At 29.8% G+C, this 17,998-nt stretch overlaps 2 protein-coding genes across 5 annotated transcripts in view; both read right to left on the reverse strand.

Moving 5' to 3' along the window:
- Positions 1 to 7,566, reverse strand: part of LOC129918116 (diacylglycerol O-acyltransferase 1) — a 29,092-nt gene extending 21,526 nt beyond the window's left edge. The window contains exons 1-5 of one of the 4 annotated variants that reach the window (XM_055998476.1): positions 7,416 to 7,566; positions 1,187 to 1,326; positions 990 to 1,118; positions 835 to 926; positions 713 to 765 (exon numbers count right to left, since the gene is read on the reverse strand). In XM_055998476.1, the coding sequence (XP_055854451.1) occupies positions 713 to 765; positions 835 to 926; positions 990 to 1,118; positions 1,187 to 1,305 (393 nt within the window). In that variant the 5' untranslated portion in view covers positions 1,306 to 1,326; positions 7,416 to 7,566. The other 3 variants (XM_055998468.1, XM_055998495.1, XM_055998485.1) reach the window with 3 other exon arrangements.
- A 2,939-nt stretch (positions 7,567 to 10,505) lies between these two features.
- Positions 10,506 to 17,548, reverse strand: LOC129905646 (mucin-2). Its single transcript, XM_055981176.1, has 3 exons — positions 17,242 to 17,548; positions 12,317 to 12,436; positions 10,506 to 12,257 (listed from the first exon to the last, which is right to left on the reverse strand). The coding sequence occupies exons 2-3, from the start codon at positions 12,420 to 12,422 to the stop codon at positions 10,693 to 10,695; spliced, it is 1,671 nt and encodes a 556-aa protein (XP_055837151.1). The 5' UTR covers positions 12,423 to 12,436; positions 17,242 to 17,548; the 3' UTR covers positions 10,506 to 10,692.
- Positions 17,549 to 17,998: the final 450 nt, after the last annotated feature.

Below are 17,998 nucleotides of genomic sequence, written 5' to 3' on the forward strand. Positions count from 1 at the left end.
TATGGCGTATACTTAATATTTATAATTTTCCAGACATAAACGAGTATTATTTTGCTATTCTGGTTTGTGATATGTATGTTCGATGAAAAAAAAATTTCACAATTTTAATTTAATGATGATTAATTCATCATTACAGTTTATCATAAAACAGGAATAGGGGTCCAGCTGTGGTTTAGTATCAGTTCTATACAAGTATCCTATTGTAATTAATGATTAGTGTATTGGATTGTCCTTGCCAGGACAGGATTTCAATCTTGATATCTTTTCAAGAATATTGTCTCTTGCAGGGAATTGACAAAGCTCTCAAATTTATCATTTTTGTTGAACTTTTTTTTCCCGCAAATGGAAATTTATAATCTTTTAACCGAAGAAAACTCAACAATCATTGAAATATCCATTTTCAAATCATTTAAATCCTCTAAATATCCTGCTTTTTTATATTTCGAGCTCAATATTAATTCCATTAAAATGGTCTCTCTTGTCGATATTATATAAGCCACTTTAACCGCTATATTACATGCTATTGTTTTTTTGTAATATTTCGATTACTAAAAGAACTACGAAATAATACCCATACACTAATGTAACATGTACCATGTACCTACTTGAACATACCTACTTCAAGAAAATGGGCAGCTAGCCCTTAATAAATTCTGCACTATCTATTCCGTATATTGTTAACTTAACAAACAAATTATATTCAATAACTTACCGCAGCTAATCCTTTTTCCAACAATAGACACATGCTCATAGGTACAATAGAATCTAGAAAATGTTTAAATAATTTGTTTAAATTAAAGCACTCAATTTATGTATTATTTCGGATTAACTTACATGCAACAAGCATAAGAGTAGGGTGTCCTTCACCTTCATTTTTGCCACTTAGTACATTATACCATTGTACTGGATTTATTCTAATTCCATACCTTACAAAGAGTAGAAAAAAATGATTTGTACTTAATTTTCATCATTGTAAAGTCTTTTCTTACTTAAGTAAATTCTCCAAACACAAACGGAATCCTCCAATGGTCAACAAGAGGAAACCCCAATTGACCAGTCCAGTGAAATTGTCGAACCCAGAACTCCATGAGAAAAGTGAGTCTCTTGGCCTGTGACACCTATATTGCAATTTAAAATTCATTAATTTATTATTTCAATAATTAATTAAAAGAAAAGCCAAACTTACGGTTTATCAGGTTGAACTCTTCTTTGTTTTTCTTCTTTAGTTGTTATTTCTTCAGCGCGTGTTACACTTTGAGTTCGCCGGTAACGCAATTTGTTTTCCTCACTCTCAGATTGGGGCATTTTAGACCTTTTATGTTTGAACTACTGAAATTGAATGACATTATATTATCTAAGTTATTATCGATAAGAGTAAACATATTTGTAAAGAATGTAGACAAAATTGATTATCGAAAATTATTACTCAATGTTATCTGTTGTTGATTGCATTTATCTTATCCGTAATTTTAAGGAATGGTGTGACAAAATATGATTGCCCAGTACAAATTTAGTAGAAAATAGATTTTCTGTGTATAAATAATAAACTCTGAGGTGAATTGAATGATACTTTGAAGTTTGAACGGAAGGAATGAATATTCTTAGGGCTAATTTTAGGAAACAGATAAAGAAGAACTGATTCCGAGGAAATCGTTTGATTTAAAAATATTATTAAAATAACGCTGAGTGTGTTTTTTAAAATTAAATTTTATGGATAAAGAGATACGAGTATTCCATGTGAAAATGTTAAAAATGACTAAAAAATGTCGTTGCTACATTTAAGATTTTGTTCTTGTGGTAATACAAAAAAAGTAAAAAATTTGAGGTTTTCCATTCCTGAACTATGATCAAATATTAGAGAGCATATTCTGATAAACAAGATTTTTGTTTTGCGGTTTTGCCACAAAAACCAAAATATTATACTTTTCTGATATTTTAATCGGAATCCGAAGTCAGAAATATTCTATTAGCCTCCGTTTTTGAAATATGCAATAGCTTAATATTACCGTAACGAAGGCTAATAGAATATTTCTAACTTCGGATTCGAGTTCACCACACTAAAAACCTTCAGAAAAAAAAAGATTAAAACAGGAAGAAGAAAAAAAACAGTTCTTATAGATACTGTTACAAATTATGTTGAAAGATATTACCACAGTTGATATAGTTACTATAACAGTATCTACACATTAAAGCATAACCTCAAAAACAGTAAAAAATAACGTTTTTTTCTGGGTTTTATAACGGTAACACTTAAAAAAACGGAGGCCATAAAGAATTTTCCGAATCGATTTTAGCACCCCTAAAACCTGCAGAAAAGTATATTTTGGCTTTTGTGACAAAAAAGTCTATGTCTGTTGACCAGTGTTTTTTTCCTAAGAAGTAAGGAGATATAAAGAATACCCCTAAGGGTCTGCACCTTCATTATTTGCATTTTTCTTTTAGGAGCAGAAGCATAAATAAATACGAAATACCAGTGGCGTACGTTGAATCGCCGGGGCCCCGGGGTAAGACTAAATTTTGGGGCCCCTTTGATATTTGGGGGCCCTTTAGTTACAAAAAAAAATTACGTATACACCATACGTTTTTTTTTTTTTGTATGGCTTATTTATTTTTAGGTTTATTTTAATGTTTTAATATGTTCGTAATGCACTTTTCTATACTTACTTAAAATGCATCTCATTAAAGTAGTAAGCACTTGTACTAGGGGCCCCCAAAATTAAATATTTACCCCTAAAATAAATTTTTTTTAGCTTAGGATTGATAGTTCTTGGGGCCTCTGTTCTGAAGTAATAAAAACATATTTTATTTTCCATCATCAGACATATTTTTCTTTATTTTTAGAGCCTCAAAATTAAGTGCTTAGAGGCCCCTAAAATATAATATAATTTTCTTGGAGCCAAGAATTAATAGGTATTGGGCCTCTGTTCTGAAGTAATATTGGGAATGCCACCAATAACATAATGTTTTTATTTTGGGCCCTGATGTATTTATGTTGGGCCCCCTGAATTTATATTTAATTTTCCATTTGATTGTTTTGAACCACTTTTGAGGATCCTCAAATAATATTTTTGTATTATTTGTGGTGGCAAAGATTTTTCAAGTAATATTTTTTAGGGCCCTAAGATAAAATTATAATTTTTCTTTTAAATAAGTAGTTTTTTTTTTTTTAGGGCCCCTGGGGTAAAGTTTTTTTTAAAATCAATATACATATATTGTGTGGCTACTAATGCATTATACATTACACTGAATGACATAATTTGTCTCCCTGGTTACTTCGTAACTCAATTTATGCTAACAGTTTCCTTCTCTGCATTGTCTCCAGTGGGGGCTCTGGGGTCGGTCGGGGGCCCCGGGGCAATGCCCCGCTTGCCCCAAGGGAGTGTACGCCCCTGCGAAATACTAATTTGAAACAGTTCCATATGTTATGTATGAATTACATACATGTAACACCATTGAATAGTTACAAAAATACACGTAGACACGCTGCAAAACGGCCGCTATTTATGCCTTTGGCGTTAGTATCACCCGATGAGGTTTGTGTATTAAATAGATTTAAAAAAAAAACGTATAAATAGATTAATGAGTTTAAAAATATGATTAGTTGAGACGCTCTATAATGTAGTTCATCTATCTTCCGCTGCCGTTGGCGCATAAGTAGCTAGGTAATCTAGAGGTGTCAATTCTATTTGTAATTATTCAATGGCAACACTCTTATGTGAATAATACAATCTCACAACAGCTTTAAGAAGCATATAGGAAATATCGAAAACTTGAGATTTTGTAATAAAAATGCATGGAAATAACCAAACAATTATAGATTTAAAAATCTCCTAGAGAAAAATGATGTACTTAAGAAAGAAAGATAAATTATATTTCCAATCTAAAAATTCCTTGCAAATTTTCTGTCGACCAGTCGTTCTCGAGATGTTGAGACTAATGCGTTTTTTCAAAATGGCGGACGCCCCACAAGACCAATCAATACGCAAACTGAGATTTATACTTAGGATAAACCCATCTTTAATACTGCATCCAAAATTAGCTGACGTCACAACTTTTTTCGGATTTTTACCCATTGACTGAACTAATATAGGTACCACACTGCTAATGGGATGATGAGTATGAGTCGCACTCTTATGTGTATGCAGCCAGTGTTCATCGATTTATAAGACGTTATCAGGGGAAAACCAAAAATCTATTATAGTCAAGGGAAGATAAATATACTAGTTTAAAGTAGAGGTTTTTAGAAATTTACAAAAATTGCATTTATTCGAAGCTCAAATAACCAACCAAATTCTGAGTCCTTAAGTTAGTCTTTCAGAATATTTAGTTTTTCCACTTGCTAAACGAGTGGACGGAATTTCTTGAATTTGTTAAAAGATAATGTTTATAAAATTATTTCGAAAACTTCAACAATTTGAAAGAAAAATTTGACTAGCTATCTGTGAAAAAAGTTTTTTTTTTTTTGAAAACCATTACCAATTAGAAGAACGTTTTTTAACCTTTAAATAAAATTTTAAAAAATAAGAGCCAATTTTTCAATCTTCTAATAAAAGATCAGTTAACTGTTCGACGAATAAAGGTATTAGGCTCATAAACAATCAGATAAAAATATTGAATTTTTCAATCAAGAATAATTTATTCTACAGAATAACAAAAAAAAATTGTCAAATTCAAAAATATTTAAAATTAAACGTCATTTTTATTCATGATTGTTTTTGTTTTCTTGTGTTCCACTGTATTTTTTTCAAAATTCTTTCAAAACAGCTTTGACAACTGACACAATATTTTTGTTGAGTTTATTCCTTAGAATAATTTTTATTCGTCTCTGAAAGAAGCAGATAGTTTTATTTTAAGGAATAAGCTATATCTGCTTGTTGAAAAACTGATTTCTTCTCTATCCTTAGGAATAAGTACTAAATGACTGTTTAACTGACTATTGAAAAATTGGCCCTAAATGTAAATAAAAAAAATTATTTATTTTTTTTTTGGTTTGAAAATAAAGTTTCAATAACGGGACATTGATTTTCTTTTTAAATATGGTTTACTACAAATTGGATATGTACAAACTTTGTTCTTTTATTTTTTTTTTTTTTTCAAAATTTAAAAAAAAATATTTTTTAAACATCTATTTAAGTCTTTGCTAACCCATTTACTTAAAAAATTGGTAGATTTACTTTTTCCCGCCTCTCATTACCATGTCTTTCCCATTTTAAATATTTTAAATTACCCTTAGCTGAGAATACCTACCATATGGAATTTTCTTTTTTACAATACTGTAACTAAAGCAAATTATTAGGGAACCCGGCCGAACAGCTCTGATTTTGATGATCTTTTTTTTAACAAACGTCGGTAGTTAAAAATTTTAAAAAAGCCAAAAGCTCATTGAATGAAGAAAAAATAACTTTATATTTAAATATTGAACTTAAAAAAAAAATTAGTTAATTTTTTTTTTCAAAACTTCTATTAAAAAAGTTCTTCGAAAATGAAATACGCTTTAATTTTTTTCATAAATTTTAATACATATTGACATTTTTTTTATAATTTCAAATAATAATAAATGTGGCCTAAAGAATTTGAAAAATAAATGCATTTTATGTTGCGAAAAAGTTTTAAAAGATCATGTTAAAATTTTTTCAATAATTTTTTTTTTCTTCAAAAATCTGAGTTTAATTTTTTCAAAAACCCTTTCCTGAATTTACTTAATTTTAATTTTACAAATATAAATAACCTTCTAGCTTGTTAAAAAATGTACCTATATTTAAACATTGTAGGTGTTGTCGTTGTGTTCAAATATTTTTTTTTGTGTTTGAAGTCAATTTGTGAGAAATTTGCAGTTATCGCCTAAACGATGGAAGATTGTCCTTCGTTTCCATATAATTGTTTTCCTTTAATTGCCTAGACAATCTTTTGGCTTTAATAAATTTATGAAATTTAATCAAAATTTTTGGAAAATTTTGTATTGTTCACAAGAATCTTCAATTAAATTTAAAAAATCGAAACGGCAACAGCGGCAAATTTTAATCTATAGACTTTAAAGTATTTTTAATTACCGACGTTTGAAAAAAAGATCATCAAAATCAGAGCTGTTCGGCTGGGTTCCCTAATATTGTCATTTTTTGAGCTTTAGTTACTCTACTAGAACTAATAAAACAAAATTGTTTATATAAATGCGTATTTTTTAATATGTGAAGAAAATATCACATCAAGAAATACCATTTTTGAAATCGAACTACTACCCCTCGTATAAAAATCTCTTAAAAATACATATGTACCTATACCTATTTTAATTTTGTTTGAATACTCCATAATGCTTAATCATTGTTTTTTTTTTTGAAAATTTTTATTGAGGCCATTAAATGTCATTGAACTTGAACTGAATGATCTGACCTACACCGGCTAAAAATATTTATAAAAACAAACAAACAATATTGCCTTGGTCAATGGAAATGTAAACTGCTGTTAACTTGCAACAAAATTGTTTAAGACAGAGAGCTTAGTCATTTTCATAATCACATTTAACCACTTAAATTTATTATAAACAATAAATGTTTATTAAAAATATAGCAATTATAATAGAAGGTAGGAAATAGGAATAATGAATAAAAACTACCTAACGTAGACATATAATTATTTCTAAGAGAGAACTTCGATTTCAATAGATATTAAGAAAATACCTAATATGTTATGCAATAGCACTTGCTCTTAAAATCAAAGTGTGTGCTTTTAATAAAACGAACACCAGTTGATCATTTGAACTAATTGAAAACAAACAAAAAAAATTTTTTTTTTTCGATCTTCCCAAAAAGAAAAGTGAAAGTTCAAACACTGCATGCCTACAAATAAAATGCCTTAATTTGTTGTTCCATGAATGAATTAAATTTAAAAACAAATTCTCTTTACAAAACCACCCAATCAAACCACACGATATGTATTTAGTTATTTTTAAATAACAAACAAGATGGGTAATCAAAAATTTTGTGATTAAACAAATTTTGGTAAAACTTGCCGGTATTCCGGTTCATGGAAAAGATAAGTGAAATCAATTTTTTTTTTTTTGTTATTGTTGTCATGCATTTTATGTTCAGCTCTGGTTCTTTTCACTACACTTGGCTCACATATAAATAAAGTACATATATTCAAGATTCAATTGAAGAAGAGTGGGGGGGAGGGTGAAAAGTTGATTTTTAGGTTCACAAATCACAATATCACAATTTGATAAGAACGGATGACTGATTTTTTTTTTTGTTAAACAACGCTGACTGTAAAATAATTTGAGCTTACCTCTCCCTAAATAGATTTTTAAAAGACCCAAAATGGAAAAAATGCAAAAATTTAATAATTCTCAATTATGCACTATTTTATTTGTTTATAAGAGGCAACAGTTGTTTCACTCTTAAGAAGAAGATCTCACTCACTTTGATCAGTTGAATATATTTGATATCTACGTTTACTCTATAAACGCGACACGCGCTTTTCGGGTCTGGAAATTCGGATCTTTGACTTTTACGCGCTAGTATGCTACTGAACAGGTTGACACGAGAGAGTCAACTGCAGGCACTCACAGGGAATAGGCAGTGCAGAAGTAGTCAGTATTCAGTTAGCAAAGCATAAGCAGATCAGGTCTAGATGAAGACTCTGGAGATTTTTGTTTGTCCGTATTTGATTTGACTCATGATCATGGTTGCCAATCAAAGAAAACATTGTTTGCCTATAAGATTTCTATGATGAACTAAAATACACGTAGTTTTATCTTGCTTTGGATGTTTTTAGAGTTTCGGGTGTGACACTTTTTGCTTATAATCTAACTAGGAAAATATAATGAACGCTTGGTATTTTTTAAAAGTAACAAGTGTAAATTATTTGAATATAAACTTGAAAACTTTCCAATATAGAATAGAGTTGTATTACAGGCGTGACATAAATTACAGACTATTTGATAGCTATCTTCTGTCTTTCCCAATTTATATCTGAATTTTGATTTTCAGTAGGTAATTCTTTTTCTACCTAGAACAATGAAAAATTATCAAAAGAATTCGTTTTTTGCTGTTTCGGGTGTGACTCTTCTTGATTCCAAATATTATTAAAGTCAAATTTAAATTATCCCTTTTCAAATATCAAAAAATATAAAATAAATAAAATCAAAAAATATAATGTAGTACTACCAACTATATATTTAAAAAAAATCACTCGCCAGCGAGTCGCTATTTTCAATGTTAAATAAAAAGTTCCTGGTTGAGAAAAAAGTAGAGAAAACCCTACAATTGAATGGTTGTTGGTTTAGTTAGTAAAATGTAAGTGGCAACCATGTTTATTATCAATGTCACTCCGTGTCCGTCTCCGTGTTGTTCTTATCGCCATTCGTCACTAATTCAATTCTTGTTTGGTTGACAATGTAAAGAGAATGATTCTCTTATTCAAACTAATCATTTTTCTTAAGTGATCTTTTTAAAGAGAGTGGCTTTAATTAAAAAAAAAAAAAAAACTTGGAACAGTGCTGTCGGCCGATATAAGATTTTATAAAACTAAAATATTAAGTATAAATTGAATAAATGAATAAATGATTTTTATTTATAGTTTGGGACATATTTTTTATAGTCCAGTTACCTTGTCGTTTCGGTAGAGAAAAACGTGCGTTTAATTTGGTAGTTTTAACCTGGTTTATGTGTAATTTTCTTACTCGGCTCCGCTCGCTCAGGGCGGCTCTGTTCCCCGCTCGGGGCTAAAAAAGAAAAAACGCCTAAAACTAGCTTATGTAAACGCTAAAAAAAATAAAGGAACGCACTACTTCAGAACATTGGGGCAATAAAGAAGGCACTTATTACAATTCACATAAAAGAACGCACAGATGATTATTCCTGCAAATAAAAAATCTTTCAATATGAATGGTGAAAAATTCTACTCGGCAAGATAAGTAGGTAACATTTAAACTCGTATAACTTCAAAAATATTGCTCATACCCCATAGTGACCGTTAAGTTTGACAATTGATATAAAATTTGCACTGCTATGGCTTTAACTGTTATTTGATTTTTACAAATAAAAGTAATGTTTAAAATTTAAAATAATTCCAAATTAAATTTTTAATTAAGTGGAAAAATAATAAAAATGAACTGGCAAAAACGGATGTAGCGTAGAACTGATAGCAAAAAAAACAAAAAAACATATTGAACTATTAAATAACTTAAATTTCAGATTCATTCAACGAACTATAATATTTCATCACAAATCTTCAAGATGGCATCTTCAGTTGAGTTTTTGAAGTTACATTTATGAATTAATGACAATATTTTAGCAATAAGATTTCTAGTCGAATAAATCGTATAACTTCAAATATGTTCCGCATACGCCACAGTAACCCTTTAAGTTATAAAATTTAGAAAATTTTCAAAATTGGCTCTGCTGTAAAAAATTATTAAAGGCTTAAATACAAAACTGTACGGATGAGATTCTGAGATATTTTTTTTGTTTTATCTATACAAACAAAAATACATATATGCAATGAGAAGGGGATTAAGTAGCAGAGGACAAAAATGTATGTTTTATAAGTTTTAGATGCGTAGTTTTGAGTTAATGCGGTTTGGAATTTTGCCCCAAAAAGACACATTTTGAAAGTCACCTTCCAACAATATAAAATAGAATCACGTGGCACAGAGGAGAAGCACTCGCCTAATGGTTCAGCTGTTGTGGCTGCAAGTTTCTTTTAATTAAAAATTTTCCACATACAAATAAAATGATTTTCCGCTTGAATTAAGATCTGCACATTCAAGAAATAAAAAAGGATTTGTCCACTTAATTTAAGACTGAAGTCATAGTGCACAAACCGCTTTTTTTAAGTGGTCTTTTTCTCCGTGTACCTACCATGATGCTTTCGCAAAAAAAAAATTAAAGTAAAAATATTAAAAAAAAAAATTAAATACACACACATTATTTGTATATCAGTTTAATATGACTTAATTTTAAAAAATAAATAAATTAATCAATAAATAAATCTTAAAAAACTAATTTAATTCTATTTACAAATAAAATGTCACATGAAAAAAACTTATAACTTTTTCTAATTTTAATAAATAAATTTCAAAAAAATTGACATATCTGCTGTTTTTTTTTAATAATGTGCGGCAAAAGATTTTAAACTGACGATTAATGAAATTTTCATTTTACTTATTACAAAATATACTGAAAAATTTAAAAAAAAATTTACTTTAAAAATAGCAAGTTATTTAACGGCAACTTTCATTATTATTTGAAAAACTCACTTTTTGAACTTGAGAAAGTTTACGAATTAAAAGCAATTGTTACACAAAATATTTTAAAGAATGTTGTCAAGCATTAAAATGACTAATTTCGTTAAAGCAAACGTTATTTAAGTTAAAAAAAATTTATTTTGATAGCAAAGATATAAAATATTTTAGAGATATAAAATATTTTAGCACCAACTCTTCTATGAAAAAATTCTTAGACTTAAAAAATAAAATAAATATTATTTATGTAAGTTCATGTCATACTTCATTTTTGTTTCATTAATTTGTTCTTGTACTCTTCAATATTAATTTTTAATAATATAAATGAGAAAAAAAAAATGAAGTGCCCCACAAACTTTAAAGTTTATGAAAATAGATTTGGTTTAGAGCATAAAATATAATAAAAAGAAGTCTTTTAGTTGTTAAAATATTTGTAATAATTCTTTGCTCTCTTAATCTGTTTCTAATTTTTGTTCACCCTCTTCTGCCTTAACTTCACTAACCGATGATCTTAGCCAATTTTTGGGCACTATGTCACTTTCATCATCAATTTCCTCTCCATTTAAATCTTTAAGTCGAGATTCTGGCAATTGATCATAGTCAAAAATTTGTCGAGAACTTCGTGGAGAACCTAATTCAATAGCAGTTGGTGGATATGAAGTTGTTGTTGTGACAAAAATTGTCGGCTCAGTATCGTCTAAGGCTGGTCCTGAAAATAGGGTTCCCATTTCATCTCCAGTTGGTTCATCGATGAAAAAGTTTCCTAGTGAAGAATCGAGCAGACTTAGCAAACCTTGCATTGGAGCTTTTTGTTGAGCTGGAGCTGATGGAGGTCTGGTAGATACTTCATCCTTAGGCATGTTCATTGTATAGGGTTTGGCAGTTGTGGTGGTAGTTGTCGAAGTGGTTGTTGTTGTCGTGGTACTCTTTTTCGTGTGAAGATGTTTTACCTGATGTGTAAAGCGCAAATCATCGGAAGAAGTGACATGACGCACAACAGATTCTTGACGAGGAGTGATTGGAACAATTTTAGGCTCATGAGTCGATGTGTCATTGTCACTTTGACCGTATGTCTTGACCTTAGAATGACCTTCAATAATTTGATACATTGAAACTTCAAAATGTCCATTCATGGTCTGTTTGACCGGGGGAGGTTCTTCGGTTGTAATGTCAATTGGTGCAATAGTTGGATAGAAAGTGTCGTAAGCAGCCGGTGCCATGTAAGAAGGATATACCGGCTTCTGACTGGTAGTTGTTGTGGGCACAAATGGCATGGTTGTTGGTGGGTTATAAACTGGTGTTGATGTGGTTGTTATGAAAACTTCCGGCCTATGTGTTTCAAAAACACTTTTCATCGAAGTTGTTTGAATTGGTTTGGCCGGACTTGGCTTTGGTTTGATGAGTTCCTTTTGAAGAAGTTCATGAACCCAAGGTTTTCGGGGAGATTGCATTCCGATAAAATCATTCGGACCTATTCGAATATTTGAATACTTTGTATCGGGTCGTGTAAAACTCACATAGTTATTTGATTCTGCGTATTTTGTATCATAAGGGGATTTGGTGCGATAACTTCCGCCTGGACCCGAACCAGACCCTGAGCCAGAGGAAGAAAAGTAACTTTTTGTAGATGGATATTGAGTTTGGTAGTGATGCATTTCAGTTGTAGTAGTTTTCATTCTTTGGGGCTGAAGAGTTTGCATTGGTGGTGGCATAAGTCGAGTTGGAAGATTTCCTCCTCCTCCTCCTCCTCCATAGTAGCTTCTACGGATTGATGTATACTTTTGTTCTTTCTTCATGTTTTCTCGTTTTGACGGAACTCCAAGGAGTAGTATGTCAGATTTGTTTCTTTTGCTGCCAGAATCGTCTTTGGTTTTATTATTTTCAGCCCAATAACGAACTCTTTCCAGGGCTGGTGGACTGTAATCGAATGTTGGATCGTTTTTCAAAGGATCACCTTGACCTAATGGTTTCCATCCGTTACGATCTAACTTTGGATTCATAAGTCTTCCTTCGAAGCCTTAAAATAGATTACGTTTTAGTTAGGAAACTTTTTTTTTTGTTCGATATTAATCTTACCTTCAGGTGGGAAATTATCGACATGATCATCTCCTTTAACTCCGCTGATTACGATTGTTAAGAATCGTAACCACAGCAGGAGTATCTTGTACTGATTGGGTATCATTTGGATGTAACAATCTGTAATTGAGAAGTAAAAACTCGTAAGATTAGACTAAAAAGAACGTGGTTAAAATTTTTGATTTGTTTAAGTTTTATTTGTAAACTAAACAACTTGAACTTTGTACAAGTAGGACAAAACGCTTTGACGCTCTAAACTTCTTCTGACATTCTTCTTAAAGAACATTTTAAGCTCCTTTAAAGTAGATAAAAGGCGCAACTGAGCGCTCAGGTAGAAGGAAGAAATTAAGAAAGGATTTCTAATAAAGAAAAAATAAAGATTAAGTAAAGAAGTCATTATTTGCATACCAATTTAAGATTAATTTAAGAACGAATTAAGAAGTGAGATACCGAAATGATAATTTTGTCTACTATGCAAAAGACAGAATTCCCTACAAGTTACTAATATATTAAGTAAAAGACTTTGAATCCTTCGTAAACCTTGGAAGAAAATTAATTTAACCGTTAAGATTGCAGATTTATCTAGATACAACAGGCAGCTTTTTTTTTACCTCAAATTTACACTTGTAAATCAATATAGAAGCAGTCAATACTTGTTTCTTTGCACGTTCAATGTTGTAATTAGTCATGTTAATGAGTAATTTATGTATTCAAGTTTAGCTAAAGGTTTTTCGACATAAAGTATGTACATAAGTATTTTTTCATTCATACCAAATACAAATTAATTCCTGTGTTGAGGTGCGATAGTGGTAATAAATGTTAATGCTTTCATTATTAATTGTTGTTTTTTGATAGACATTGACATTTAATTGGCATAAGTGAAATTAATAATTTTCAATTGTATGTACGAGTATTGGCAACAAGTTTTTGCAGAAGGCGGACAGACAATACAATTTAAATATCAATTTCTTGTGATTGATATGGGATTGACATTGTTTTAATTAATATAGGTAATCACTTTCTTTAGCCACCTACACATTTCAGTTAGATTAACGCCTTTATGTTTAAGCTTGTTTAAATCCGTATGAGTGGATAAGATTTCTTTTTTCTTAATTTTTAGACTCACTGTTTTTTGTAAACTATTTCATACAAAAACAAAAGGTGTATTGAAGCTTCATTATTAAAAATTGTTGAAAATTAGAGCAGAAAATGTTTTCTTATTAGAAATAATAGTCTCTGGAGATACAAAAAATTAATCTTTAAACAAAAATTTTGAGATATTTTACAAAATCCAAAAGTTGTTTTTCAATTTTCAATAAAACACTTTTGCACACATTTTTTCTTTGAAAGCGATTGTGCACTTACGAGTAATTCAGAAATGAAGAAAACGATTCTGTTACATGTTCCTTTGACAACGGCTCAAAAAATATTTGTTAACACATTAAACCGAAATTTTTTATCAAAATCGTTGAAGTGGTTTTTCAGAAAATTCAGTTTTTTTTTTTCATTTTGGTTATATGGCAGCTATCGTTAACTTCGGACTTTGGTCCTAAAAATGAAATTTCAATTACGCTTCTAGCAATTTTCATAACTACCAAGTTCGAAGAAAATCGCTTCGGTAATTTAAGCTGTAGTTCAAGATTACATCCAGACACACTGACAGACACACACAAGACAGGGAGCCACTTTTTTCGCATTCATATCGAGTTGTGTTTTTTTTCGAATCTCAAACTCTTCCTATAGCCTATAATGCCTACATTTTTAAATTATTTCAAATTTCTAGAAAATAACTTCAGCGATTTTGATTAAACTTTGCGCACGTAATATTCAATGAAATGGAACTGCATTTTTATTTTTTTCTCAAAAAAAGTCAAATAACGAAAAAAATGTTTCATTGAACAAATATTTGTCCTGCACTAAGGCTCTTTTTGTATAAAAACTAAATGTGTTCAAAATTTATATTGGGACAGTTCTTATAATCTAAAATTATATTATAAATTTTAATTTTGGATAAATAATAGATTAATTAAAACTAACCTTTTAATTTTATAACATTTAAATGCAATAGCATTTACTTTATTTAAAGTATTTTCTTTATTAACTACATATACGAATTTGTTTTCCAAAATATTGCATACAAAAAAATCCCAATATAAAAGTGATAAAAAATGCTGTTATAAAAAAACATAAAAAACTTAAAGAAGTATAAGAACAAAAGAATTTTGTCTATGTTGAGATTCTTAAAACAAATTAAAATTATCTCAAATATGAATAGCATAAATAGCATAAATATTTTAAATTATTTGTATATATGTAAATATCATTTTATATACTTTTTCTAACTGTTTGCCAGTGTTAAGTTATATAAAAAAAGTGCCGCCGAGAAAAAAAATCCGATATGAATGTTGTAAAGCGTTACAACCATTTTACATGATTATGTATTCTATAGCAAATAAATCCCTGAAAAGAACTTTTTGGTTACTAAGTACATACATATAACCAAAAATATAATAACAAATTCTATTTATATTGTTTCTATTTGTAAAAGTTTTATTTTGTATTAGGTTTGTATGTATGTATTTATATTTTGGCTTTGTAAAATTTTAAAAACTAAGCAGAATTTACATAGTAAATTTATATTTTTGTAAGTTTTTGAAGTGAAAACTTCTTTAGTATCGTAGTGATTTGAAACACAATGAAACGAAAAAGCGACAGGAAAAATCAATTGATTATAACTTTTTTGTTTTAATAGATAAACGAAATTTATACTGAAGATAGGTAATAGAATAAACTATAATTGTACATTTATTTATTAAAAATCCTGAGATAACGGTGAAAAGATATTATTTTCTAAACACGTTATATCTTTTGATCTAGAGTATTTACAAATTTGATTCAACTTTAATACGCATGTTGATAATATTACCTTTCATTTGATATATCACACATAACGCTACGTGCTCTAAAAGTTACACAATCTTAACTTGAAAAACACCTGTGGAGAGATGGCCAGCCCCTAGTCAGTGTAGGAATTATCGTAACCACGGCTTTAAAAAAGTCTTACTTTTTTTGTAGGTATCGTAGAAATATGATTGAAAGGTGAAATAATAAAATTTCAGATGATATAAAATTTATTATAGGTTGTATTTTAAAAAAATGGATTCAATGGTGTAAGAAGAGAAAAAAGATTGATTTTTTTGCTTTTTTGGATGAAAATTGATTGGCTTAAAAAAATTCTAGCTCTTCTTAGAGATGTCGGACAGTCATGATTGAAGAAATTTTTTTAAGCTTAAACAACCTTTCATATGATTTAAAATTTATTATATGTTGTCATATACAAAAAAAAATGGACTTAAAGGTGACGGAAGAAAGTTAAATTTTTTCGATTTTAATTTTTTTTTTCAAGAAAAATGATTTTTTAAGGTTTCACTTTTACCACGTGTGAACTGCACACATATTTTTTATTGTTTTGTTGAATTATTGAGTGAATCTAAAGTTCTTAATCAAATTATTTGCACGTTGCCCACATATGCACTGTGGCGTATACGTGTTCTTTTTATATTGGCTTTATTTCAAACCGCATATGCAAGAAAAGATGGTTGACACAGCTAGAAAATTTGGGCTTATGCAATCTGGGGCCTATTTCTCGACGAGCTACATCAACTACATCAGCTACATCAACGACTTTAAACTTCAATATCTCCGTCACATCGGGCCTCAGCATAAAATTTTAGTATTTTTGAATTATTCCGACCACAAACAATATTTACCAATATTTAATGGAGCTTTACTATTGGTTTTCATTTCATTTTTGAAATGAAAACCATCAACTGATGTAGTTGATGTAGCTTGTCGAGAAACAGCCCCCTGGCCATATTAAACATTATTTCAAATTATTTTATAATGCTGAATGTCAATTGAAATCATTTCAAACTTTGGGAAATTTTAATACATTCATGTGGTTTAAAATTAAATTAAATCGCTATAAATCCGAAAAAACTTACAAATTACTATTATGCTATGAATTTTTTAAAATTAACTTTCTATAAGCAGTTGGAAAATATATTAAACGGGAATTTGGTTGAAATAATGCTCACAGAAGCCGCGGACAAAATAAAAAACAGTATTATCAAAAAATTCATTTTCAAATTCTTCTAATTGTAAAATATCAGAAACGTGAAAACAGCAAATTGATGATTCTACTCAAAATAAAGTGAATCAACTCTGTAGATAAACATAAAATCTAATGTTTTCTTATACGGGTGGACGGTGAAAGTAATATTCGTTGTAAGAAAGAAGCTAAAAATCTACGTTCATTTCATGATTGACATTTTTAATAGATGTAATTATTACAGAAACAAATGAAGACCATCATCACAAATAAGATAAGTAGTTTGAGCTTATCTCAGCCATTAATCATCAAGGACTGATTGATACAATCAAAATCTTGTTTAAATGGTCATAATTCTGATACAAATTACGCAATTCACCTTGGATGATGAAAATCCAACAAGAAATTTCATTTCAGTATTTCGTTCATGGATTTGAAACTTTTCTTTTTCGAAACAGACACGTTATGTTCAAAAACTTTATAACACAGTATTTAGCGTTTATTAAATTATTTCCAGTCTCTAACTTTTATATTTAAAATAAAATAAAACATGTAAGTTAATCTGTATCAAATGAAACAATCAAGTTTCTCACGAAATGCACTTAAAAAACGTGCCTATATGCCGGCAATACAACTACTAAATCTTGCACATACATTCATCCCATATACATAAAAAGGTGCAAGTAAATTGAACTTGAAGGATCTTGACAATAACCAGTCCTAAAGGTTTTACTCTCAATTTTATGCTTTTCGAATAAATCACATTTCAAGAGTTTTTTTCCAAAGAAAGAGACAATTCACATTAGAAATTTACCATACACTTCCGGTTAGATGGAAATCCACAAAGTTGACAACTAGTTCCTTATTTTTTTTTTATTTTATTATTTTCTTTCAAATAATAACACTGATAATATTTTGTGATTCACTTAGCTTCTGTTTCTTTTGTTAATATTAAAGTGTGTTTGCTTTGTAAATTTTTTTATTTGGAAAAAAAAATTTCACAAGATACAGCAGTACCGCCACATTAAACACAACAAACACCAACAACAACAAGAAGAAGAACTAAACTTGCACTCATATCCTTTTGGGAATAATTTCACTTTTGTTTTTCGCCCGTCAAACGTCCGTACAATACAACGCTATAAGAAAAACTGAATTCAAGCCACTTAAATCGTGCTCCGATACCAGTTAGCCGACAACGACAAGACAAGACAACCTCTAAGAAGACCAAAGACCGAAGACCGAGCCAACACAAAGAAGAAGAAACGTTTTTTTTTGCGATGGTGGATTGGATGGATGGATGGATTGAGTGGTAACAACAAATCCGAGGGGTTATGTTATGAGCCTAAACGGTGGCTTCTGCTGATGGCTCAATGCCTGATGGCTTATTGAAAAGAAAAGCAATCGAATTCCAGCATGCGGGTCTGTTATGGCAGTGCCAACTTTCTTGATTGTTTTGTTGGCTATGGTTATAGGAGGCTAGTGTGTTGACGCTGGGCTACTTGGCATATAGCCTGTCTTTGCCTAGCTTATAGCCACCTCCATGGTTCCATCCGTCTATATTTTTTCTA

The sequence above is a fragment of the Episyrphus balteatus genome, chromosome 1, assembly GCF_945859705.1.
Source record: "Episyrphus balteatus chromosome 1, idEpiBalt1.1, whole genome shotgun sequence".
Lineage (NCBI taxonomy): Eukaryota > Metazoa > Arthropoda > Insecta > Diptera > Syrphidae > Episyrphus > Episyrphus balteatus.